At 32.9% G+C, this 25,920-nt stretch overlaps 1 protein-coding gene across 1 annotated transcript in view; it reads left to right on the top strand.

The window, feature by feature from the left end:
• Positions 1-25,920, top strand: part of LOC129218314 (zinc metalloproteinase-disintegrin-like EoVMP2) — a 154,163-nt gene that overhangs the window by 47,575 nt on the left and 80,668 nt on the right. The window contains exon 2 of the mRNA XM_054852550.1: positions 14,295-14,608. Coding sequence (XP_054708525.1) covers positions 14,295-14,608 — 314 coding nt within the window. The remainder of the gene's footprint in view (positions 1-14,294; positions 14,609-25,920) is intronic.

Below are 25,920 nucleotides of genomic sequence, written 5' to 3' on the forward strand. Positions count from 1 at the left end.
AAAAATCGAAGCCCGAGGTGCACTTTTTCAGCAAAAACTGCACCTGTGTACCAAATTTCATCTTTCTAGGCCTTACCGTTTTCCTGGGATGCGCGCCACAAACACACACACACACACACACACAAACATCTTATTTTATTATATGTATAGATATATATATATATATATATATATATATATATATATATATATATATATATATATATATATAATATATATATATATCATCAAAAACAACCCAGTGTTAAAAATTTCCCCGCCAAGAAAACCTTTAACTTTTCCGCACAAAAAAGAAAACCTGCATCCTAAACCCAAAAACCCTCAGCCATAAAAAGTTATGATATCTAGTTTGTCCGCCATGTATCTGCCAAACGATCATCCTCTTTCTTCTCCTTTTTCATCACAGCTACTTCCATTAGAACCTCCTCCCACCTTCAACTCCTGAGAAATACGGATAGATCTTTTAAATTGTTTATCTTGTTTGGCGCGAAGCTTTTTGCTCACCAAGCAACCACTTCACTTTGAAAAGCTTCCCGCCAAACAAGATAAACAATTTAAAAGATCTATCCATATTTCTGAGGAGTTGAAGGTGGGAGGAGGTTCTAATGGAAGTAGCTGTGATGAAAAAGGAGAAGAGGGAGGATGATCGTTTGGGCAGATACATGACGGAAAAACTAGATATCATAACTTTTTATGGCTGAGGGTTTTTGGATTTAGGATGCAGGTTTTCTTTTTTGTGCGGAAATGTTAAAGGTTTTCTTGGCGGGGAAATTTTTACAACAGGGTTGTTTTTGATGAGATATCACATCTTTTTGCATTGATATTATTACTTTGTCTGCATTTTTAGAATTGACAACATCAAGTCAAAAAAGTTTCAATTGAAACAACGCTGTTTTGTGTTTTTAAGGAACAATAATGGCTAGCCTAATTTTACGTCAAGTTATTTTCTGACTATTAAGATTCTATGTTCATTTTGCGAGAATTGGGCGGTTTAAATTTTGTTACAATCCTTGTATCCTCTCTCTGTTGCAAAAAAAATTTCTTGGATAATAAAATACTATATTTTAAATTATATTGCTCTCGAGTATTTTACAACTTCGCAATAAATTCTATTACAGTTTCTTTATTTGACAGATTATTTAACATTTTCATGAAGGTTTCTTTAAACGTTTTACAGCTTGAGGGCTATTTTAATCTAGCTTTTCACTTTTTGTTTAATTACATTTTTTCTTAAATCGTTGTTTATTTTACGTTTTAAGGGATAATTTTAATTGTTTGGTGATTTATCTTTTTCTGGATAGAAGTCTTTGTCTTGTTTAATACCTAGTTTTGTTTAAAAGTTCATTTAAAAAACGAAATAACGCATGTTATCACCAAGCAAAAAAAAAAAAAAAAAAACTAAGCCATTAAATATTTTAAATTTGAATGTGTCAGAAGATCTATACAACTTTACTCGATGTCAAATCGCGGATATCCCAAATTTGCCATAGCGAATGCGTATGTTGCGCGCGGACTAAGCTTCATTAAAAGTATTGCTTAAATTAATTGCAAAAAATTTTTCAGCTAACAGATTACTGCAAAGCACGGATATCCACACACGTATTTCATCTATTTTCAATTCATTATGTATTGTTTGTGGAAAATCCATTAATTTAGAATATAAGCAAACCAATAAAAAAGTGCTATTTTTCGCTTTCAAATTAAAAAGTTATATGTGCCGTATTCATATGCGTACAGTTTCATATAATTTGTCACATAAAATATTGTAATGGTTTAACCCCAGTTTTGCGCCGACATTTAAAATTTCTTCCCTCCATAAATATATTAAAACTGAAAAACAGGAAGAAAAGAAATTTTGTATCGGCGAAACTGGGGGGTGGGGGGGGGGGGAGACAGCATTCTAATCTCATTCATTAATTTGTTTCTCTGCTTAAGTATAAACAAACAACATAGAATCTGAAAACAGAAAGCCCAATGAGCTAAGACTGCGCACTTGCGCAGTCGCTGTGGCAAATTTGTGATATCCGCGGTTTAACGTCTAGTTGCAACTGTTGGATATGTTTTAGTCTTGATTGAATTTCATTTCCTAAGACAACTTTGGAATAACTGTTAGATCTGTTCTAACCTTACAATTGCAGTCCGAGATAAACAAACCCTATGAGCTGAGAGTAAGTACATAAGAATTTAGGAAAAATTAGTGATTTTCAAACTTTAATTACTCCGGCCCATGATGTCCCTGAGGGTTGAATTTTTGTATATGTACTCAATGGCCCCCCAAGAATATGTATTCAAAAAATCATTACCGTAGCCCCCCGGGGGGCTGTGATAGAACCCCGGGAAGGTACAATTTGGGGGATAAAAACAAGGGGGGAAGGGGGTCAAATGGCACAAAAGGCACATCAGTAGGGCACAAGGAATGTGTGTGCGAAATTTCAGCTTGATTCCTTTTTTCGTCTGGGCTGTAGCCCTGTCAAAGAAAGCGAAAACTTTTTGGAACAGCGATTTTATAACTTTAATACCTCCTCCCCCTGATGGTCTAGGGGATTGTATTTTGGTTTACGGCGTCAGGGGCCACTAGAAATTGAGTGTACCAAAAATCAACTCCGGGTGTCTTCATGGGGCTGAGATACAGAGGGGTGAAAAACCCCAATTCGTTCTGTCGCGTAATCTTGTTCTTGGTCGCTTTATTTTCTTTCGTCTTTGGCGGTGGATTTGCTTCTGTTGGCTGCTGACGTTTGATTTCCTTGGCGGGGCGGGAAGCTCCCGCGTCCCGTGATATATATTAGGGTGGTCCTTATTTATATGGGAAAATATTTTTTTTGGAATTTAACAAATGACGCCCCCTAGTTTTGTGACACTATAATAAAAAGTTATCTGTGCAAAATTTGAACTCGATTGGTCAATAATAACACGTGCCCCTAGGAAGTTGAACTTTAACACTTTTGATAATTTTCTCACTAATCTTCTAGTTTTAACTTTAGACAACGTACATCGTTTCTCCTAGGTTTGCAAAATATTTTTACAGTGAGGTAGCACTAAAATTAATCTTTTAAAATACTTCATATCATCTAAAGATTTTACATTGAAGCACAATGAAATAGTGCTTTAGAAACTTTACCTTATTCGTACTCTTTTCTCAATGTATCTCAATCGTGTGCATTTTTTCCCTGATAGTCCTGGACTGTCTGTAAAATAAATTGCTTTTGTGACTCATATTTGGTGAATTGATTGTGAAATTCTTCGATTAATTGTGCTCTTCTTTCAGTTGTATCATTCACAACTTTCAGCATCTCAACGATATCTCTTCCCTTTAAATAGCTTCCTTCATTTTGCCATGAATCGGAATAAAATGGAAACACATCTTTTGGTGTTTGTAACTTATCAAACAGTTTTATTCACTTGTAATTGTTTCTGTAAAGGGGAAGATCTTTACTAAAAAAGTGTTCCAAATCATCTACTGTTATCTGAAATTTTTTATTAAGTCATCAGACACGTCTTCCTTATCAGCAAGCATTTTTTAGAGTAGTCTTTTCCTTTCTTCAAAGTTAATCCCTTTATCCAATACGAACAAAGCTAATAGTACATCCCCTAAACACCATAAGCGATTTATGAATTTTCAATCACTGCCTCTGCTGCAGGTTTGTCATCATTTTGTTCACTGCGAGTTTTTTTAGACACATTGTATTATTTAAAGGAGCCTCGTTTGGGTTGCTGCGATAAACCATATCCTCATAATACAGCATTTAACTGTAAAACAGCATTTACGGGCTTTCCCGTAGTTGAGCTCCAGGTTGCCGAAAACATATCCCTGTAGGAGAAACTTCACCAGGGAATATTATTACGAATTATAAGAATTATCTGTAATCTTTCTCAATTCCGCTTTTTACGAAAAATAATGTGTCATCAACTTCGTCTTTTAGAATTTAAGTGGTATGTGTACTTGATTCAAATGTTATAAGTTCTGACTGATGAAGATTTTTCCACAAAATTTTGAATGGAATATCGGGTCTAGAACTAAGAAAGGCGAGAACTTCTTTAAAGACACACTCTGCAGAAAGATGTCAAGTGCATGATGATGGCAATCCAAATGTAATATCTCACCGTTCAGCTTTTGCTATGAAAATATGCATGCACAATTTATCCGGCCGGTATTGCAAGCCGTTGTATCAAACACTACAGCTTGAACAGTTAGCAATAAAAAGCAATCATCTAAGGTATCATATACAACTGAAGAAATATTTTAAGAATTCCGAGTAGCTGTTCAATATTGGGACTTGAAGCTATCACGGTAAGCCTATCGGCTTTTTTTTTCCCCAGTTACATCTGGATGTAGCTTTGTATCCCAGTGAATAGCTAAAAAATCTAAAACTAAATTCAATTCTCTTGCTCTCTTAAGGGATGTACGATTGACCACAAGGTCATTTGGATTAAAATCTACTGCATCTACATAGGCTGTTAATAAATGAACATCATGTTTGTCCCTAATATGGCATTTGTTTAACGGGCGAGCAGATATCAATAGTTTTCAAGCTTTTCTGCGTTGTTGTAGACCAGATATGGAAGAAAGCTTCAACAGGTTAGGATAGATGCCCATTTCGGTTTCTAAATCTTGTGAATTCCAAGAAAAAAATTATAATAATAAGGCGCTATGTACTGAAATAGAAGAAAATCAATTTAAAATATAGATTATTACATTATTCCAATATGGAATTTTTTTAATTTACATTTTAGATATGGAAAATCCGGTATATTTTTATGTTAAAGTAATCGAGGATTTTTCAAAATTTATATTTTAAGAATTAAAAATTGCATAAACATTTAAGCATATTTATAACAAAAGAACAGCGAATTAAAATATAATTGCCATTACTTATATTTATTGCATTCAGACCTAGCGATCCTATTTGCCACACCTATTACACAGGAAATTTTGTAAATCAACACCCCCAAAGCCTGAAGGAGGCAATTTGTTGTTCTCAAAGATCATTCATTAATGGCCTAGACCATTTATTAATTACCTTTAGATTCCCTTGTGTCCATCTTGGTGGAAAGAACTGTCCCCCTGCCGCTGGATTTGAAAAGAGCGCAGAATAGCGTTATGCCTGACCCAAGGCCATTGGTGTACAAGTACCCTTTGAAGCATGTAAAATTTCACAGAATAAAAGTGAGAGAATGGTCGGTCTGGAAGTAGCAACAACTATTGAGGTTCAAAATTACTTAACATATGAAACGTAAGAATAGTTTTACATAAAAATGAGAAAATCCGCATTTTTTTCTTCGAAACTCAAAAAGGAGGCCCTAGGGGCACGGGTTAATATTCATGGATTGACTTAAAATTTTACAAGGATCATTTATTTGTATTATGGAACAAATTGAGGGGGCGTCGCGTAAAACATCTACAACTTCAAGAATAAGGACCACCCTTTTATTATATATATATATATATATATATATATATATATATATATATATATATATATATATATATATATATATATATATATATATAAAATGTGTGTGTGCGCATACTTAAGCAGTATTCTTTCGTTAAAGACTGTAGCAGTTGTTACATGTTGTTAAAAAATTTTTATTGATGTGTGTAATCATTTTTAAAAGGTGGAAGAAGTTTTGTAGTTCTTCTTCAGATTTTTGAGGATTTTAAATGAAAAATAGTGCAGTTACCCAGACTGTTGATTCACTGGAGTGTGTTCATTCACTCGTATAGATCTACCTTATATTTCCTTATTCTCGATCTGATGTAAAAATATTTTATTCTTAAATTTTAAGTATAGCAGTGGTGTACTTCAAATTGAGATTACTTTGATATTATCTGAAAATTTCTATTACTTTGAAATTATTTAAGAATTCAATTACTTTGAAATTTAACACACATTATTATTTCACATTTTATGTCAAAATAATTTAAATTAAGGTAAACACACCAGTAGTGGCCAGTGCTTCAGTAGTGGTCACTTCAAGGTTTATATTTGAAAAAAAAAATAGGATTCCAGGTCTTCCAATGGATTCAAATGTGCATCAAACGTGCAGGAGGTATTACATTCTCCATTGAATCCATTGGGGAAACCTGGAATCCTATTTTTTTTTTTTTTTCAAATAGAAACCTTGAAGTGGCCACTACTGAAGCACTACTGGAATGTGCAATAATTGGAGAATTTCAAATAATTGGAAATTATTTGAGATTTTCAATTATTTTGAAATAATTTAAGAATTTCAATTACTTCGAAATTAGGTGAGAACTTCAATTACTTCGAAATTATTTGAGAATTTCAACTACTTTGAAATTATTTGAGGATTTCAATTACTTTGAAATTCGTAGTTAACTAATATAACCTTCAAACTATCATACGACGATATAGAGTTCTCATTTTATCCTGATATTGTAGTTGTTTACTTGTATGTGTTTTATTCTTTGTCTATCCTGCATGTCAAGCAACTCTCATATTGGCAAACACAAAAAGGTAAATAGAAATGACAATACATTTTCTTCCGTATTTTTACTAACGTCAGCCCTTTAAGGACACGATCTCGTTGAATAGCAGTAGGGATAAGGAAATGTTAACAGTCAATAAATCTTTTTCCTCACAAATTTTTATACAAGGCGCTTGCCCTTGATCTCCGTCATTTCGCCTAGCTATGATATTGGTTTGCTTTCTTGCTGCAACATATGTTTTCCTCATCAATACAAAGACACCTTGTCACTCGAATATAGTATTGCCATTGACTGTTGAACATGTAATCCCAAGTAAAAGCGAAACCGCTTGGGCTGCAATTAAGAAGGATAAACAAAGTACATTTTCCGCTGAAGATTCAATTTGTGTAGCGGTATTGTTAAGTGTCGCATCTTCGTATTTATTTATTTAATCAATGTGAATTTTTCGGAACGATTGTTTTCATGATGGTGCATGGATAAGGTAGTGAATTTAATTTAAAAAGAAAAAAATCTCTGAAACATTACCGACAGGAAAAAGATTTTAGCTTTATATCTTTAAATTTTGTTAGGAGTTAGTTACTTGATGAAACGCTAGAGATACTTTCTGTTACTTCCTTGCATTTTAACTGTAACACTATTGAACACATTGGCATGGTTTCATTTCACCTAATTTAATGCATTTTCAATATCTAGGAAATGTTCGTAAAAATTATATCAGATTAAAAAGCACAGTTGTGTTTGACTAGTGTATAAGAAGTTTACATTTCATGTGAGACATCTAAAGCATCACATTAAATAGAAATTTGACTGAAATATAATTGAGGCATTGAGAAGTAAAGGAATGTAAGTGACTAAATTAAAAATTTGGCGATAACTCGTAAATGATAGAAGAAACTATCTTAAGTCATGACGTGGCAAGAGATGGTACTAAAACTCCGCGTAATTGCTTCTTTACAGCATGATTTAAAATAAAATTATGTGTCTTAGCATGCGTTTTACTCAAAACGTAAAATATGTCCACTTATTTCTCTTTGCTTCTCACTGCCTTACTTACAGTGGGACACAATAGATAAAAGAACCCTACGATATACTTGATTTGCGAGAAGTTTTTCCCGCGATAAACTTCTTTGCAGTGAACTTTCCCAACTATTAGAAAGTTCTGAGATAATTTTCTCGAAGCGAAGTTTGTTCGAGAAATTTGGAGAGGATGGCACAAAAATGTACATTTTATGTTTTATTTAACTAATTACAAAGATATTCAGAAATTGTAGCAAGGCTTAGTGAAATCGGGTCAACAATATTGTCTTCGAGCACAGAAAACATCACATGAAATTCATTTTTAGAGACTGGTTTCAAATTCTCCTTCTGAACGTGTAACGTAATTATTTTTATAAGTTGCTTTAAAGAAGTCTTTTTCAAAAAAAAAAAAAATTGTATTCATCTTATTTCGTTTAAGCAGATGAGATTCACGGAGGTGAGGAATTTTCCATTAATATAGGCTTAATAGATACATTTTTCAGGAAAACATGTTTTTTCTTCGTTGCTACAATCTGCACATGTCAAGCATATGAAAACATGTTCACTTCTTTTTGTAAATTAATTTAACATCTCTAAAATTGGAGTTCACGGAGGTGAGAAGTCAGAATTACCACAGTAAGTTTTTACAGCAAAATTTATCCTCTTGTTTTTCGACAAAAATCTCACAACTTCAACTATGGCTGAAATTACACAAGGGGGTTCCCTTGTATCGTGGAAAATAAAATTTGATGTCATTACTGCCACGTGTTAATGAGGAATGGCATTTTCAGTTTAGGTAACGGAGGTGAGCATTTTTTGTGTGACATGACTACTTATCCTAAAAAAACGAACTAAAATACAATATTAAAAAAATAAATGTACTTAAACAGTTAGTATTTGAGATATTTGTGAAAGGAATAATAAATAAATATATATATACTTTTAATTCAGCTATTAAGCAACATAAACAGTCACACCTGGTGTGTGACATGCCACGGAGGTGAGGATTCACATGTTGTGTACCAAAAATATACTAAAATAAAAATTATTATTAAAAAATTGTTGGCAGGTTTAAATATTTTTGTTGAAATTTAAAAGCATTGTTAAATGAATTGTTCTTTAAAGTTTTTTCTGTAAAAGGCATGTGATAGAAAAGTTACACTTTTGGAAGAATGACCCGACTAAAGCAACTAAATCTTCCTACACTGTAGATAGAGAAATGTTCTTTATTCTCTTGTAGTGATTTTATAGCAATCAGCGCCATTTATACTCTTCATTGCAATTTCTTGTCCCTGGGAGAGTAATTGAGTAATAACTGGAGACGATATTGTATAAAACAAAATTTACTAAATATTTGCAGAACGTTGATTGTGGTTGTTTCTATAGACTGTATCCTAAACATAACTCCATTTATATATACAGCACATTGATGAACTAAAATTCTCGTTAAGAATAATAAAGTTATGTTAGGGGATAGGGATCAACAATGAAACGCTATCTTCTCTATTTTCTTAAGCATAATTGAATTATGTAACAATGTGCGATTTATATTCTATTACTCTTTGGAAGAACCTTGGATAAAACACATCATTAAATGATCAAAACAAATATGTCATAAAATAAAGCAAAACTTCAAAAAAAATTTTAAAAAAATTTAAAAAAAACGGGAAAAAAATCTCGCATAGTAGTGATAGTAGCGCGTAGTGAACTAGATTCTGATGCTATTCGATATTTTTTCGATTTTCTGAAAATTTTTGTTAACGTCTGAATAATACAACTGCTTGTCAGTCCGGACTGATAAATCAGGCATATTTTATTTGCTCGCTTAAGAGTTGCCTCTGATGATTTTCAATCGTCAGGTTTGGTATGAACCGTTTTGGAGGGATGTTGAATATTGTTTTATACCCTGTAAAAACACATGGCCATAATTCAGAGAAAAATAATTTCTCCTGCAGGAGTTGAGCTAACAATAATTTCAAAGAGATTCGTCTCGTGGCAGGAAACGTATGTTTGTTTATAGAAATAATTGCCCTTATTTTCGATCATTTGAAGTGAAGTGTTGAACTTCAAAGGTCATAAATCTTTAACACCAAGAGAGCTGGGACTATTTCAAGAACTTTTTGCATTCGACTTATGCTTTTGATTTACCATCAACGGAGGAGGAGGTTTTTCAGCAATTAGGATTGCTTATTGTTTTCTTTAGAAACGGAAGTCGCGTTCCGCCTTTTTTTTTTTTTTTCAAAACAATTCATTAAATAAGCAGCCGTACGTATGTTTTCATAGCATCTCCCCCAAAACGGTTGAGTTATTAAAGGAATAAATAATTCAATTTTTTATGGAACTCATGCAACCCAGTCTTAAACTGTGAGGACTGTAATCAGCGAAGAATTTAATTTAAAAGACAACTAATATTCGTTCGTAAATTTGATGGTGAAAAAATACTTACACAATTTGTATGTTCCTTAACAAGATCGATGATTTCATAAAATTGTATCAAGGAGAAGATAAATTGATCAGATATTTCTAGGAATTGTATGGGTCCTTAGTAGGGGAGTCTTCGGATTCGAAGAGTGGGAGTCCGACTGATTTGGGGTGAAGAAGTCGTCACCTAGTCGAAGGTTTAAAATTTCAAAGGTTGGGGGCCGTCCCAAAGTTCACAACTAATGTTTTCTGAGTCGGACTGATTTTGGGGTAAAGGAGTCGGAGTCTAAGGCTCGAAAACTTTTCGAGTTGGAGCCGGATTCGGGTCATTTTTCCTCATTCCGCAACCCTGGTTCTTAGGTACGTGATTTTCAAACGTATTTTCTATTCATACACATTTGTTACGTGAATTTAGAAAAATGAAAATTAAAAAATTGAAATAAATAAAAATGATAGTAAAGCAATACCTCTTGTTGACCACAACACAATGTCTCAATTTTGAGAAGAAATACTTCCAATTTTTTCATTTTTGATCCTAGATCTTTAGGACTTTTGAATCCCTTCCTTAATGTCTTACCTGCAATTAAAGTAATTAATTTATTTGTAGTTTATGCTCTGTTAGTAATAAAAAGATTTTAGACATTTCAGTAGAAAATAGATCTTTATAGATTTTGCAACAAGTTTCTTGCGTAAAAATTTATTAGAAATGAAGGACCATTAAATGTACTAAGATTTTTTATTAATTATTTTATTTCATTTGTCACTTCAAATTTTTAAGTTGTCATAAAATGATGCTTTAAGGTTCTGGACAGTAAAGTATATTCTATTTACTTCAATAAGTAAATATAACAAATAAAATGCTAATTTGGTCCTTTTTTTTCCAAATTCGTTAACACGACGGATTCAAGATCGCAATTAACTTACTGCTTAATTTTTGGACAGTTGAGCAAGATCGCGGAAATTACACCAGATTTATATCTGCAAAGAAATAAAATATTAAAACATTAACTTTTCTACATCGCCTATTTTGTTAAATACATACTAGTGCCTTGACAGATTACGACTCATTTGATAGATGTTAGAGTTCTTAAGGCTTGACTGCTTTACTTACAGATTAGCTGCGCAGAATGACTTCCATAAAAAGTTACTCGATCTTTTGACAAATGACACATTGGAGTTCCATTTCTTCATCTTGTATCCAATCCAGTTTCCAGTATGAGGCCAATTTCTTCCGAGTTTAATTAATTACTGTCTTTGGTGACTTTAGGCTGCAATTAATTTCAAAAACCTTCATATAAATTTCAGACATTATGACGCCATATCAAAGGTTTGATCAGAGTTTGTCAAATTGTTTTCAGGGTCAAACCTACAAATGAACTTTTTAGTTAGTTCATAAATTGTTTAAAAGTGTAAAATAGTTATGAAGAAAATTGATGGCGAACACATATCGCGCATGAGGAGCATTAAATATGAAGCTTCATATGTCCCATCTTTATTGTGCCGGCAAGAATATAACGCATTTTTGTATTTTTGCGTTTCAGAGGAAATTAAAAGGACTAAGTAGATGATTAAATGCATTTTCAATGGAGGGATTTCAATGCTTCGTTTCATTAAAGACGATATTCGTTTTTGATGCTGTATCGCTTAAACATGAATTATTATATTTTGCATTGTGTGTAGCTAGTGTTATTAGGCATTAATCTACGGTGTACAAATTGTGAGTTGCAATGAAATTTCGGAATAAGTATTTAGGAAAACATTGCAAAAACCACGTCAAAACAGGGAATAGAGGCTTTTGGAAAACACATATTTAAAGGTTTATTTATGTTTAAAAAGCAGAGCGTGTGAAAATACTGTTCGTTCTCGAAAGCGAAGACTAGCACTCGGGAGAGATTCCATTTTAAAAAGGGGGACAGGTTGAAGATGGGTCCTTTCTGCTCGCGCTTTCTATCTGTCTGTTTCGATGCTGCCTTGAAGATTTGCTGAGCATGTTATTTTGCATTTTTTACTGCTGCGTTTCCATCATTATTTTGATAAAATCAGAACAGACCTGACGCATGCGTAAATTCGCGAGAGGTTTCTGCACAAGAAAACAGACAGTACGTGTGTATTAACTTATTATAGACAAAAGTACAACCTTGTATATCCGGACTAACTAGGACCAAAGGCAATCCGGATAAACGAAAATTCAAAATGAGACTCCAGGTATGCCATGATGTTTATCAGATTAATATAATCACAAAATAATGTAGGAGTTATAAGGATACTAATACCTGCCGGATTTATGCCCTTTAAGTCAGGTTCAAGGGTCACAAGATGCACCACCAGTGGTGAACCTTGGTTCAATCAACATTTTTTCAGCTTTTACTATCTATGTACTGAAATATTTCAATTAAAATTTCAAGAAAAAAAATCTACGTTGGATTGAAAGGCTAATATATTATAGGATAATATTTGGATTTTTTTATTCACAATAAATATAAACTTAAAGTTTAAAAAGTAAAAACCTGTCCAAGGTACCCCATCTTCTCTTTCTAATGTAGTCACTATTGCATAAAAAAATGCAGTAGTGACTGCAACAAACTCTGACCCGTCTAGAGCGGGTCAAACTGAATGCCTCCGTCAAAAGCTGTTGCTCAGCTGTAATTTGCAAAGCTGAAATATAAATAGTATAAAATGGTTCCTGATGAACCTCAGGGATATTTCCTTAACTAGGAAACAGTAAACAAAACAGCGAACTTTAAACTGGCCCTTCTCTGACACTTTTCAATTTGAATTTTTTTTTTTTTTAATCCACCAAATGCTTTTAAAAAGTAAAATTAGCCATGAAATAGTTTTTCAATAAACTCCTGAACTCTCCTAGATTTCGTTGAACCACCCGTATGGATCCATAATTATTATTAGCAAGAAATACCCCGTATTTCTTCCCAGCTGTTTTAAGCGGCACGTGTAGTCGTTAAACTTTTGTCGCTCCCATAAATGATTTTTAAAGATTCGGCCTGGTTCCGCATGGCCAAGGAAAATAAATTGAAAGCTCCAGCATAAACCGAAATGTTTACATAATCCTCATGAATCTGATATTTTGATTTTCCCCCATATTGAAGCTATTTATTTTGAGGTTTTGTTTTGGGCTCACACAGATATGACGTTAAATTATTTTTACATTTGGGTTTATGTTGGGTCAAGAACCCTTCTTTGGATCAATGAACTTAATATGAATTTGCGTCGTAATTGTGCGATGTAAAAGCTCTTTGAATTAAGGACAAGGTTTTGCATGCCATTTTTTTTTTTTCTTTTTGAGAACACGCGCATAAAAAAATTTCATCAACGGAAGAGATTTTAAAATGAGAGATTGTGAGTGGTTTAGGGATTATTCTCCAATTTTTTTTATTGATTTGTGTTACTATATTTGATTAGATTTTTTATAGATTAAACTAATTTTGAAATACATTTCCAACGCATTTGTTTTCTATTATGAAAATTTTATATTTGAAAGTATTTCATCTAATTGCAATTATATTTAGACTTTTTTTAAATTTAGGAATTGTCCATTACTTTAAGAAAATTTTCTTATAGTAATGGACATTGCATGAAAATTTATGGATACTCTTTTTTAGGAACTAATAAAAATCGATATAAATGTAGAAAAAAGAAGGATCGCAAACATTTTTTTAATTCAGAGATTTGTTTTATTTTTAAATATATAAATTAAAGACGTTTTGCCATTTTCTTTTTTGTAAATGATCGAAATACTTCGCACAGAAGTTCAATTGAACATGTGGAAGTTCTCAAAAGCTTGAATTTTAGTTTAAAGGGCTGAGCTTTTATTTTTGTCTGCTTCCGAAAATGTGATTGTGTATTTTAGTACAACTGCCATCAAAACTAGAAATATCATACGAAAAAGTCTTAACGCTACAAGATACGAAATCCTTTTTTACTAAATGGTATTACTAAATGGTATTTATTTTGTTTAGCACGATACTTTTGTTCTATGCATTGATTCTTATTTTAGTAGTTATAACTATTTGATACGCTCAGTGATCAAAAAAATAAATATACTTTGAACGAAGCAGAAAATCAGAATTATATCAAAATTATCTTTATTCTTTTTCATGGCGGATGTACTGCGCATTTTACATTGCATATTAACTTTATAACACTCGTAAGAAGAGTGTGCATGAGATTTTTTTTTTCAAGTATAGGGAAAGAAAGAAAATGAATATCCCTATGCGTAGTAACCCTGTGCTTATTCAGAAAGACGCCGTTATTGGGAGTTAAAATTAAATATTAATTAAAGAAAACCATAAATTAAATTCAACCTACTGTGCTCTTGTGCGTTATCTAATTGCAATATACGTCAATTGTATGGCTGCAAACAGTTATATTCTTATCTTGTCTTTTCCAGAAACATTGGATACCAGTCACCGAACAATTGTATATCCCATTCGAGTAGATAGTCAAGCTCACCCATATCCTCGTCATTTGCAATATCGGCGAAAGGGCCAAGCTGTTTGGCACGGCGGGACTCTGTACAGGTTTGAAATTTTCAACAAAACTTGGGTTATTGAGCTTCAACCTTCTCATCAACTCCATCGTTTGAGGAAATCCAATCTAACAAAATTGGAAGCTCAAACTCATATCCAGTCAGGATGTTACTACAAAGGTCGAATACAAAGCGAAACTTTATCCACGGTGAAAGTCAGCCTCTGCAATGGAATGGTAAGTTAACCCCTTTATTGTGGATCTTTGATTCTAGTTGGAATTTGGTGGAATATAACGCTCTTGACTTATCTTCCACAAGATTGGAATTGAATCTTCTATCGGCGAATATAATGGAGTAATATGCCATAAACTGTTTAGATACACGAGTTGTTGCGGATGATGGTTGAACGGGCAGGGTGTAGATATCAATTCAACGCAGTTTAAACTCCATTGTTCAACTCTACTATAATTGTTTATTTTACTTTTAAAATCACTTGAACAGAGTGGACGGCGTAAACAATACGAAAATATTGAAATATAAATGATTTTTTTTATAAAGATTTTGTTATTGTTATCTTTTTTTTTTCAAGTTACATTGTGCTATAATTATTTTCATGCGAGCGATATAATTTAACTGTTCTTTCATATTTCTACTATTCAGCACTGTTTGAAGCCACAATTTAAGTCCTAATGATTTAAAGTTGAGACACCAAATATTCTCCTCGGGCCAGAACAAAATGTTTTTTAAGCCCTTCATAACTTAGTTATAAACAAACTATTAATACTTGATTGTTGCATAATTAAATGGAGAATCAATAAAAATTACGATAAATTGCTGGCAAATATTAAAATTAATTTAAAAAATCCAAATTGTTTGACATGATTTGTATTATTTTCATGAGAAAAATCTGTAGTCTGGAATTTAACATATATAATCTTGTCCATTACTTTGCTTACTTTTTTTACGATTATCAATATTCTAAAACAAGTAATAATACGTTATAGCTCATAAATAAGTTATAGCTGCATTTTGTAATCGTTGCTTAAATAATCTGCTTTCATAATAATGTAGTTTCGACCTTTTTACACCCTGTGGATAATGAGAAGAAAATCAAATCTGTTCATTACACGCTTCTATACTAAACTCTCCATTTGTTTGAGTGGACGAAACTCAATTATTTTGCAGTAAGTTACCGCCCTAAGCCAGGGCTAAGGCAGAAATACTATGAACTCAATTAAGAGTTAAATAAGTTAAAACTTGGAACTAAAAGAACGATTCATGTCTCGGTATAAGAATTCACATTTGTTTTTAAATTGTATCATTAGATTTATTTTTTAATCTTGAATTTTAGAATTTTTCCCTACGTCAAAGCGGAGATTTAGGACGCAATCTATTTTTTAGAGGCAGATAAAGTGGGTTTTTTCTTATTACTGATAATGCTTCCATTTAGAAGTGTTCTTTGTTTTATATTTTGCTTTTCAATAAATATTTATTAATTAGAAAACAAATGGGCTGAGCGAAATCATGTTTATGCATAAAGTTTCAGAAATATTTTAAACTATCTTTTATGAAAAATAATGGAGAAACATAGTCACCACTCAATATCTCGAAGCCTCGAGGAAACGGCTAAAACGTTCGAGTTATTGGTAGTTCGAGTTATGAGTTATGGGAAGTCTCCACAACAGTCTCAAGAGTTTGGGACCCGATGATAGCTGAGAGATAAAGAAATATTCGAGTTATAAACTTCGAGTTATCGAGATTCGACTGTCTTCGTTTATACGCTGTCATATAAACGAAATAAACTGTGTATTGAAGTAAAAAAATCAGAAATGTAATTATTTCTTAATTATCGTCACTCAAATACTGTTTTTTAATTCAAAAATGAAATAACTGTCTCTATTATCTTACTACATTGCATACTTATTTATTTTGTTGTTCTTTTACATGGTGCTGCAAGGGGAAAAAATCTACGGGCCATAAAAAAAAAATACGCTCGGCGATTCATTGAATCAGCCAGTATCTTAAACGCCTTCTGGACGTTATAACGTTTCAGGAATTTAATACATATAAATGAGTCTCGATAAATGCTTTCACTGCATAAACTTTTATGAAATGAATTATATTAAAATACTCACAATATTAATAATTATGTACCCGCATTGGACAGTAATTTTAGTGTACTCAATAACTTTTAAACTGTCAAAGAATATCGTTCTTACCTCTGCTCAAGGTCTACGACTCCTCCTTTATGTCTTAGAACAAAGCTATCGGCATCTTGACAGTAATCATTAAGGTTTTAAATACTCTATAAGGAAGCGAATTATTGCAGCATTTCCCTTTCGGTTGGCTGCTATTAATTCATTCCAAAATATATTTGAATGACACTTTAAATATCCGTGATGATAGGTTTGCAATGTTTCTGTCGCGCATATCTAAGTCATATAAAAATGTATGCGAAAACGTGTGTTTTTTTTTTTTTTTTTAGCATTTTCTCCTTGCATTGCGGGTATTTTCCCCGCATACTATAACTTCCTAGGATTATAAGTGATTCATATTTAAACTGAAGATAACCTTCAAAAGCAAATTATGTATTCAGGAAATTAGTCATTATCAGGAACTTTTCAAATGTTTTTTTAATTCGTAAACTTTTATTATATGAATTAAAACACTCACAAAACTAATAATTATGTAAGCGAATGTGGGGTAAAGTGAAATAGTGAACCTAATAGAAAGGGTAAAATATTTCCACACTTTGCAGCGCTACCTGTCTAGCAATATTTTTACTATGCTCCTGATCACATAGTTGGCTCCTGTCAAAAAATAAATTGCTGCTAAAGATCAAGGTATGTAATTATACAAATCTTTTTCAAAATTTGGTACACGTATTGTATTATTTTGTGGTTTATGAAAAAGAATATTTATCATTAGTTAAGTTTTTAAAACTAACATTTCAATTTTTTTTTTTTTTTTGAAACTACAAATGAATGATCCATTTCAAATGTTTTTGAAATTCATAAACGTTTATTATATGAACACAAAACTTATAATTATGTATGTGAATGTGGGGTAAAGTGATAGTGAGTCAAAGTGAAATGGTAAAAAAATTTTACAGCATGCAGCGCCACCTGTCTAGCAATATTTTTACTATACTCTTGAACACAGTTGACTCCTATCAAAAAATAAATTGCTTTAAAGATCAAGGTAAATAATTATTCAAGTCGAAATTTGATACCCGTATTTTATTATTTTGTGGTTTATCAAAAATAATTTTATTATTATTAAGTTATTGCAATTGACAATTTTAAAATATTTAATCAAATCTAAGGATGTCCAGTGTAGTACTTATTTAGTTAATATTAGACGTTTTTATTTTAAGTACTATTTGTTCGGAGAAAAGTGAAGGGGGGAAAATGTAATAGTTTATTTACTTATTCGTTACTTTATTGAATCACTTAATTTGTACATAAATTAATTTTCCTCTTTTCATTCGTTTAATTATCCATTCATATACTTATTTTCTTCTTCACATACCATTTTATTTTTTTTCTCACGTATTAGCTAATTTATTTCTTTATTGCATTTATTCGTGACATCGTTCATTTGATAAAGATATTTTAATCACCAAATGTAAAATATTGCATTAGAAAAATATTTTATTTATGGGGACAAAGTAAATATTTTGAATTTCTTTTTTAACATACACATTTAGTGCTAAAGATGAAAAATAATATTTCAATGCAAGTTTCATTACAAAATATATTATTCTTTACAAACTGTTTTTTTTTTAAGAAATTTCCCTTTTTTCATTTTGAAAAAGGCTAGTTATTTTAATCATTTCAATTTGGCTATATTCTCCTACCAGCATTGACTGGTAATTTGAATTCAAACTTAGGTCAATCTCACAAAACAGGATCATGTTCGACACTTTTGAATTTTGTTTATTAATTTTAATTATTTCTACCTAATAACCGCCCTTTCAGTTGATCCCCCACGTATTTGTGCATAATAAAATATTTCTAGTTTATACATAAATAATTAAACAATTTATAAAATATTTTAAAATTTCGGACCTTTCGCGTAACAGCGAGGAGAAATAAGTCTTTAAGAAAATCGTTCTGATTAAAACATAAGTTACAATTACAAAATGCGCATAAAATGAAATAATGATTCTAAAACTTTTAATCTGTCTACAATTTAAAGAGAGATAAAATTATTTTCTTGACTTTTATTCCTTTAATACAAATGTAAGAGTGGAAATTCAACAGTTCAAGTTAGCTTAAATGAAAAAAGAAACTACTTAGACTTCTTTAAAACAATACCAGATTCAATGTAATGATTTAGTTTATTTTCGAAATAAAATATGTATACGTTAATAAAAATTGTTTCAGAAAAAATATTTTCTTTCTCAATTTGTGCTGTAACTTTATTTTTATGTAAAATATATAACATAACCGATAATTTATATTGTTTTGCATTTCAGCACAATCTTAAATAAGATTTTAACTCCTAAAAATTTGAAACTGAGACTCGTAATATTCTCCTAGTTCTGAAGAAAGATATTTTTGAACCCTTTTGTAAATTACTTCTGCACAAACATTTGATGCTCGATTAGTGCATACAGTGAAATGAAAACTCACTTAAAAATAAGATTCATTGATGATAATAATTAAAATTCGTTGAAAATTTTTTAAAGTGTCAGACATGATCTGTACCGTTCTCGCGAGGATGATTCACTTGCTGAAATCTTAGGCTGATAGATCAATATGGCTCTTTACTCCTAGATCGAGAGAGAAGTGCAATCTAAATTTTTTTAGTCATGTATTGATGTCAAGCAACCTTTTTCTTTACTTACTACACCCCTCAAAGATGTATACGATGTGCTTTAGAATACAGTAGAGTCTCGAAAATCCGAGGCTCAAAAATCCGAAGTTCCGTTTAGTTAGAGGTGCTTTCTTGACATTTTACGGTACATATATCTTTAAATAGCTAAAAATATGATTTAAATTAAAATATGAAAGTCGAAAGCTTTAGCTTTTGTAAAACTTCCTTAATTGCATTCAATTAAGTATTCAAGAGGTCGATGTCAGCAATACTTGCCAAGTAGTACAAAATATTTATTAACTTTTTGAGATAGATTAAGATATGCTTTGGAGATAATTTGATGTAAAAAATGATTTGAAATTAACATTGCTTTACAACTACGAGCAAGCAAACAGCCCTTTAGGAACAGATGTTTGAAATGGACACTTTTTCTCTATTCGATGGGTATAAACAAAATTTTATATCTTCTACGGATTACCGTTCTTTGTCATACAAGATATTCTTACACGCGCACATATACATTCTGACATCTCAACAAAACTAGCTGAAATAGATTCAGTGATAGTTAAAATGTGTTTTTTGGTTACTTATCAGTTTGTACGCATGAATCTATACAAACATCGCAAAGAAAAGTAGTTAAATTTCCTATAGCCCTTTCGTCCCTTTGGGTTCTTCAGTCAAATTTCCATTCCAAACAAGATTAAAATGGAAATTCATTTTTGAACTTTGGGTAGTGAAGTTTTCGTGAAGACAATACTTCCTTTTCCTTTTTCAAAGAACTTAAAGGGATACGCCTTTTAATTTGTTCAAAAAGTGTAAAGTTTCAGTTACTAAAAAATTTTTCCGGATAATCCGAGTTTTCGGTAGTTCGAGGTAACGTGAGCCCCAATTACCTCGGTATTTCCGAGACGCAACTGTAATTGGAAATATAGTGCTAAAGAAGAAAAGTATCCTCCAAAGGGTTTCTGTTTAAGAAATAAAAATATCAGAATGGGACACAAGTTTTCCCTCTTTTGCAAGCTCATTCATCAGATCCTTTCCAACGTAGGATCGTCTGATTGCTAAGGTAGATATTCATTGTAATGGATTTTAAAGAGGATGAATTTATTGAAACTAGTAGGACTCGACCGATGCATCGGCTAGGCCGATGCATCGGCGCCGATGGTTCAACAATTTAGCCATCGGCATCGGCATCGGCGGCCGATGCTAACTTGCAGGAAACATCGGCCCATCGGCCTAAAAAAACATCGGAAAGCCGATGAAACTGGCCGATGTTTTTGAAAAATAAGGACCTTGGTTGTTTTACTTTTTAATACAAAGTAAAGGGAGTTATTGTTTTCATATAAAATTGTTTACTTAAATTTCAGTATGAATTTCTATTTTAGTCACCCCTGAAAGAGTTTTTAATACTGCATTCAGGTACCAAACGTGTTAATTATTGCGTTGTTTCTTGCGGCTGGATGTACGTATGTATCTCTCATAAGTCATAACTCAAAAATGGTAAGCTGTAGAAGGCTAAATTTTCGCATATGGGGTGTGCGTACGTTCCACTTGTGCACTTCCCTTTTTGTTTTCGATCGAGTGTTCTAAAAAGCCTATTTACTCATTTTTTGTGGCTATTAACTACTTATTTCAATGGAAAACTGATATAGCGTCTCAGACTGACGATCATTTGGTGATATATTGCCGAATTTGAGACGATGGAAACAAATATGAGATGGCGAAACCGGTTTTGTTTCATTTTGTTAGATTCCCGTTAAACCGGCGGTAATTTTTAATTTCTCGATATTTGTAACATTAATCACAGTAATGTAGTCTTTTCTGTATTGCTTCGGCGGAGCTACAAGTTTGGGGCCCGTCGAAATACCTTTTTGGGGCCCTATTTCTCTATCACAGAAGTTCTAAAACATTTATCATAAGCATTTTTGTAACTTCTACGGTGCCCCAATGGTTATGGGCCACTCGCGCAATTGCAACATTTGCTAAATTTTAAATCCGCCATTGCACGTCAAAACAAACTCGGGTGCAAGTTTTAAAAGGGTTTTTCTTCTCAATGTTTATGATTGTTTTGAACTCTATTTTTACGACTATTTTTTGTATTTCCGAGAACACTTGCGTGCCCCTCCTCTCACTCCCTCAATTTCTGAAATTAAACTCTAGTTGTACTTCTTAGTTGTTTAAAACTAACACCATTCCTAAAATTAGAGATTTTTTTTTTTTCAAGCTTTATCTATCGTTCAGGAAGAATTTGGAGCATTAATGTAAGAAATTGATTAAAGACGTTTTGAATGGTGACATAATTCGGAAATCAGAGGGACTTTTGAATTTTTTCTTCAGAAATGCTGAAGTAGATTCAGAAACTCTTCCGAGGCGTTGGTGGTAGCGGTTCTGTACTAAAAAAATGATCTTTCAAGTCCCTGACAATCTTATCAATTTATTTCTGATAGATTTTTTTGAGCAATCGCGATTGCTTATTGTTCTCATTTGACTGTCCTTGACGTTACGCTGATTTTATTTCCCCTCCCCCGCCTCCCTCTGCCGCACTCCCGCCCATCGTCCTCCGCAGGCGCGGCTCCTCCGGTCCTGAGCAATGTCCCCCGAAATCCACTTCTCCTGGTCGGTGGCGTCCATGTCCTACACACGCTCATACACACACATACACACACATACACACGCACACACACACACACACGCCTATGTCCATACACAAGTCTATGCACACACAAGCTTACACATGCACAAGCACCTACACACACAGAGACATACACGCCTACGTGTGTGCACAGGTCTACGCACACACAAGCCTACACACACACACAACTATACACACGTAAACGCCCAGGAGAAGGGCAGGTTTGGGGGGGAAAGGAGCAGTTTCTAGAAACAATAACTCCAATGAGTAGGGTGCTGTCGCAACTCGTGATTGCGAAAAACAGAATTTGAATTAAAAATATTAGAACTCAAATTAATTTTTTTTAAACTTTTTTTTGCCATCGGCCAACGGCATCGGCCATCGGCCATCGGCAATCGGCCATTTGGAAGAAAACTATCGGCCATCGGCCATCTTTGAACAATCGGCCAACAATCGGCATCGGCCCATCGGCCAAAAAATGCCATCGGTCGAGCCCTAGAAACTAGCATCGCTTTTGTTTGAAATTCGACCAATTGTGTTTTTGGTCTCTCTCTACCCGATCCGGTTAGTCTTTGAAGCCTGACACAAATGTCTTAACTGTTTACTTTTAGACAAAAATATAGATATAACTTTTGAAATATAAATTTTAAAATTGCATTTCGATTATTGTAAAAGCTTAAAGCATGCTCAGGGATTTGCATTTTGTGACATTTATTTTTAGAAAATAGTTTAGGAAACTTAATTTTTTCTTGATTAAAAACGGGGTTCCAGGGAAATATTTTTACATGGGGTTTACAACTGAACTGTGAAAATCTACAATAACAGTGGAATTGGACTAGAAAATTTGGAATATGTATTCAAATTTTTGCATTCTATTCCGAGTGATGGAAAATTATAAATTTCAAATGATGCTAATGCTACCATATTACTTTTCGTAATACAAAGTGATGAAATAGTTTTTTTTGCGGCGTAAATTGCTACTAAATCAAAATATTTACTAATTTATTAGTATATTTTATAAGTACTCAGTTCAATATAGACTTTTCCCGTGAAAAACGTATCTCAAATACTCTTGTCCTTCAGTAATCATCAAATTCTTCTTCCGTTTTCAAATCTACCTGCATATCAGTGTATCTATTAAATAATGCTAGGTGCTCTCACAAAGGCGGTAGAGCAAATACGTTAAGCATTTCTTCAACCTTGAAGAGTCTTGTATCTCTGAAACTTAAGCGTTGTTGGGGAAGGCCGATACAATTCCACACAGCTGCTGTTGAAAGCAGTACGCTAATCCTTTGATTGATGATCACAGATTATTTGTGAAAGCTTGCACTAAAATGCTGAAAGCTGTTTCAGTCAAAAAACTCTCTTTACACTTTTCTAAACAAAGAAAACCTAAGTAAATATCAGTCATCTTCTTTTGTTCTTAAGCTTTCAAACAACACTTAGTGAAAGTTGTACGTATATCACTCTGACTTTACGACCAAACAATTATATTGTTTAAACTTCCGTTTTCAGCTGTTAAAGAGGGTCAAGATGTACGCATTTTTTATGATTTTATGTGCTTAAAAATCTTTACATTTTTAACTCTCTGTAGCTTTTATGGCTTTCTACTGATATAGATTATTTTTAATCGTACTCGTAACAGAATCATCCATTTATGTTATAAAAATGTGTAGGAATTTTATTATCAATGCGAATGATGATTAGATGCTATGGATATAACTGCTTCAGGAATCATGTAGGGTAATAGCACCAAATACTGGTGCTTTTTGTTTTTGCCTTTTACAACTACCATAATTAAGAATGAAATAAAGTTATTGAGCGTGAAATGAAATTAAAGATGCTTGGATTAGACACATTTGGGTTCAAAAGCCTAAACCAGTAATTTGAGCAACTTTTTTTTTTTTTTTTTTTCAAAAATCTAAAATTGATTTGCTAATCCGAGATGTGTCATATTTATAGGGTACCGAAAAAAAAAAAAAACGTTAGAAACCAATTACTTATATTTCAGAGATTAAATATTTTCACGAACAAATAAAATTATTTTTTGGTTTACCGATGCAGTTTATGCCAATCCATTTAAATTTAAAGCTTTCTTGACACTGAATAAGCTGTTCACCTTCTAATTATTTGAAAATAGCTCTGCTCAATACACGCTCCGCACCATTTTCATCTTCACTTTCTCTTCTCTATTCCTGCTTTTCTAAAGAAGAAGAATCGCGTCTCGGCTGATCCAATATTGCACTCCATCCCATACTATGTGTCTCGCCAATGTGATTTTCATTATCGTTAAGAAAAAAATTACTTCCGAAAAGAAAATTGTCAACGTATAACAATCATGCAACCTGATTACTGTAGAAAGTTTTTGGAACTAATATGAAACAAACTAGCAAGCAACTTAATTTTCACAACTGTAGTTCATACAATTATTTCCTGCCGTGTCAAAACAGAAATCAACTCTAAAATTGTTCCGATGTTCTCCGATACAGGTTGGAGGCATGTACAAGAAGCAATACAAGTACCCCATATGAGGATCCACCGTTAGTTTTGAGAATTTATCCTTTACTATATAAGTGTACTAGTATACTTCATTCGGATCAATTTAAGTATTCTGAAGATTACATACATTAGTTGTAGAGACGATTAAAGGCACGGACTTCACACGTCCTAAAATGGGAAACGAGAGGTATTAACGCATATACCTGATATCTCTATTGAAATATTGCAAACGCATTTTTTAATGGAGATATCATTCACTCAGTGTATCACGGAACTACGTCAGTACTAGAAATCAATTGAATGAATAATTGAGATAACGGCGAAACCTAAATGCAGCTTTAACTAGTTTTTCTAAGACAAGCATTGTTTTCCTATTTTATTTTATAATTTTCTGAGAAAGCATGTGTTCCGGTATACCTTATCAAGTCGGTACCTATGTACATGATAGTTATAGCTACTTAAGTTTTCTGTAGATTTTAAAACATAAGCACTGGTGTGACTAGAGGCGGACGGGGTCTCCCAAGAGGGCGCCAACCTTGACTCTTAAAAAAAAATCGAATGCGAAAAATAAATAAATAAACGAAAGGAAAGAAGACGACGCAAAGGCGCACAAGTTCGAAAGTAAAAAAAAAAAAAAAAAAAAAAAAAAAAAAAAAACAAGCTTTAGGGTGTTAAAAAAAAGTACCGAAGGCACACAGGTTTGAGAGCGCATAAAAAAATAAATAAATAAATAAAAGGGGGGTGCACGCGTTTGAGGGTGCAAATAAAGTAAGGGTGCAAAAGAAAAACCGAAGGAGCTCAGGTTTAAAGGTGCAAAAGAAAAAAAAATCGCACAGGTGTGCAGGGTAAAAAAAGAAAAAAAAACGAAGACGCTTAGGTTCGAAGACGCACTGGTTTGAAAAAGCAAAAAAAAAAATCGAAGGCAAGGGCGCAAAAAGAAACAAAGGCGCTCAGGTTTGAGAGCGCAAGAAAAAAAAACAAAGTCACACAGCAAAAAAAAAAAAAAAAAAACGAAGGCGCTCATGGTCAAGGTCACAAAAAAAATGGGTCGCAAAAAGAAAAAAACGAAGGCGCACAGGTTCGAGGTTAAAGAAGAGAAGAAAGAAAGCATTCTGGTTCAAGGGCCCAAAAGAAAAAGTCGCGCAGGTTTAGGGCGCAAAAAAGGGGGCGGGGGAAGCGGAGGCGCAAAATAAATAAATAAATAAAAAACGAACGTGCGCAGAGGTGGTTTAAGGGTGCACAAGCATCGGCCGCGGGCCGATGGGCCAGTCCGCCCCAGGGTGTAATTATTTCATTTAGCTTTTGCATTATATCCCCTGTTAACTTGCTCTTAACGGTGATAGTTATTTTTAATATTAAATACCTCCAGAACTGAGAAAGATGATTCAAAGTAGAAAACGCACCAAAATTAAGGCAAATAAATATAAGGTATAAAAAATGGGGGTAATGTCTCCGTATCTCTGCTTTTTACCAAAGGAAACTGTTCGATTCTCGTCTTGAGCAGAACCTTACACTCTGTATCTGATAAAATGATTTCCGATGAGCTAAGAATTAAAATATTAATTTGTTAAAAAAGGGTAGGAAGAAAGTCGGCTT

This window comes from Uloborus diversus, chromosome 3 (genome assembly GCF_026930045.1).
Source record: "Uloborus diversus isolate 005 chromosome 3, Udiv.v.3.1, whole genome shotgun sequence".
Classification (NCBI taxonomy): domain Eukaryota; kingdom Metazoa; phylum Arthropoda; class Arachnida; order Araneae; family Uloboridae; genus Uloborus; species Uloborus diversus.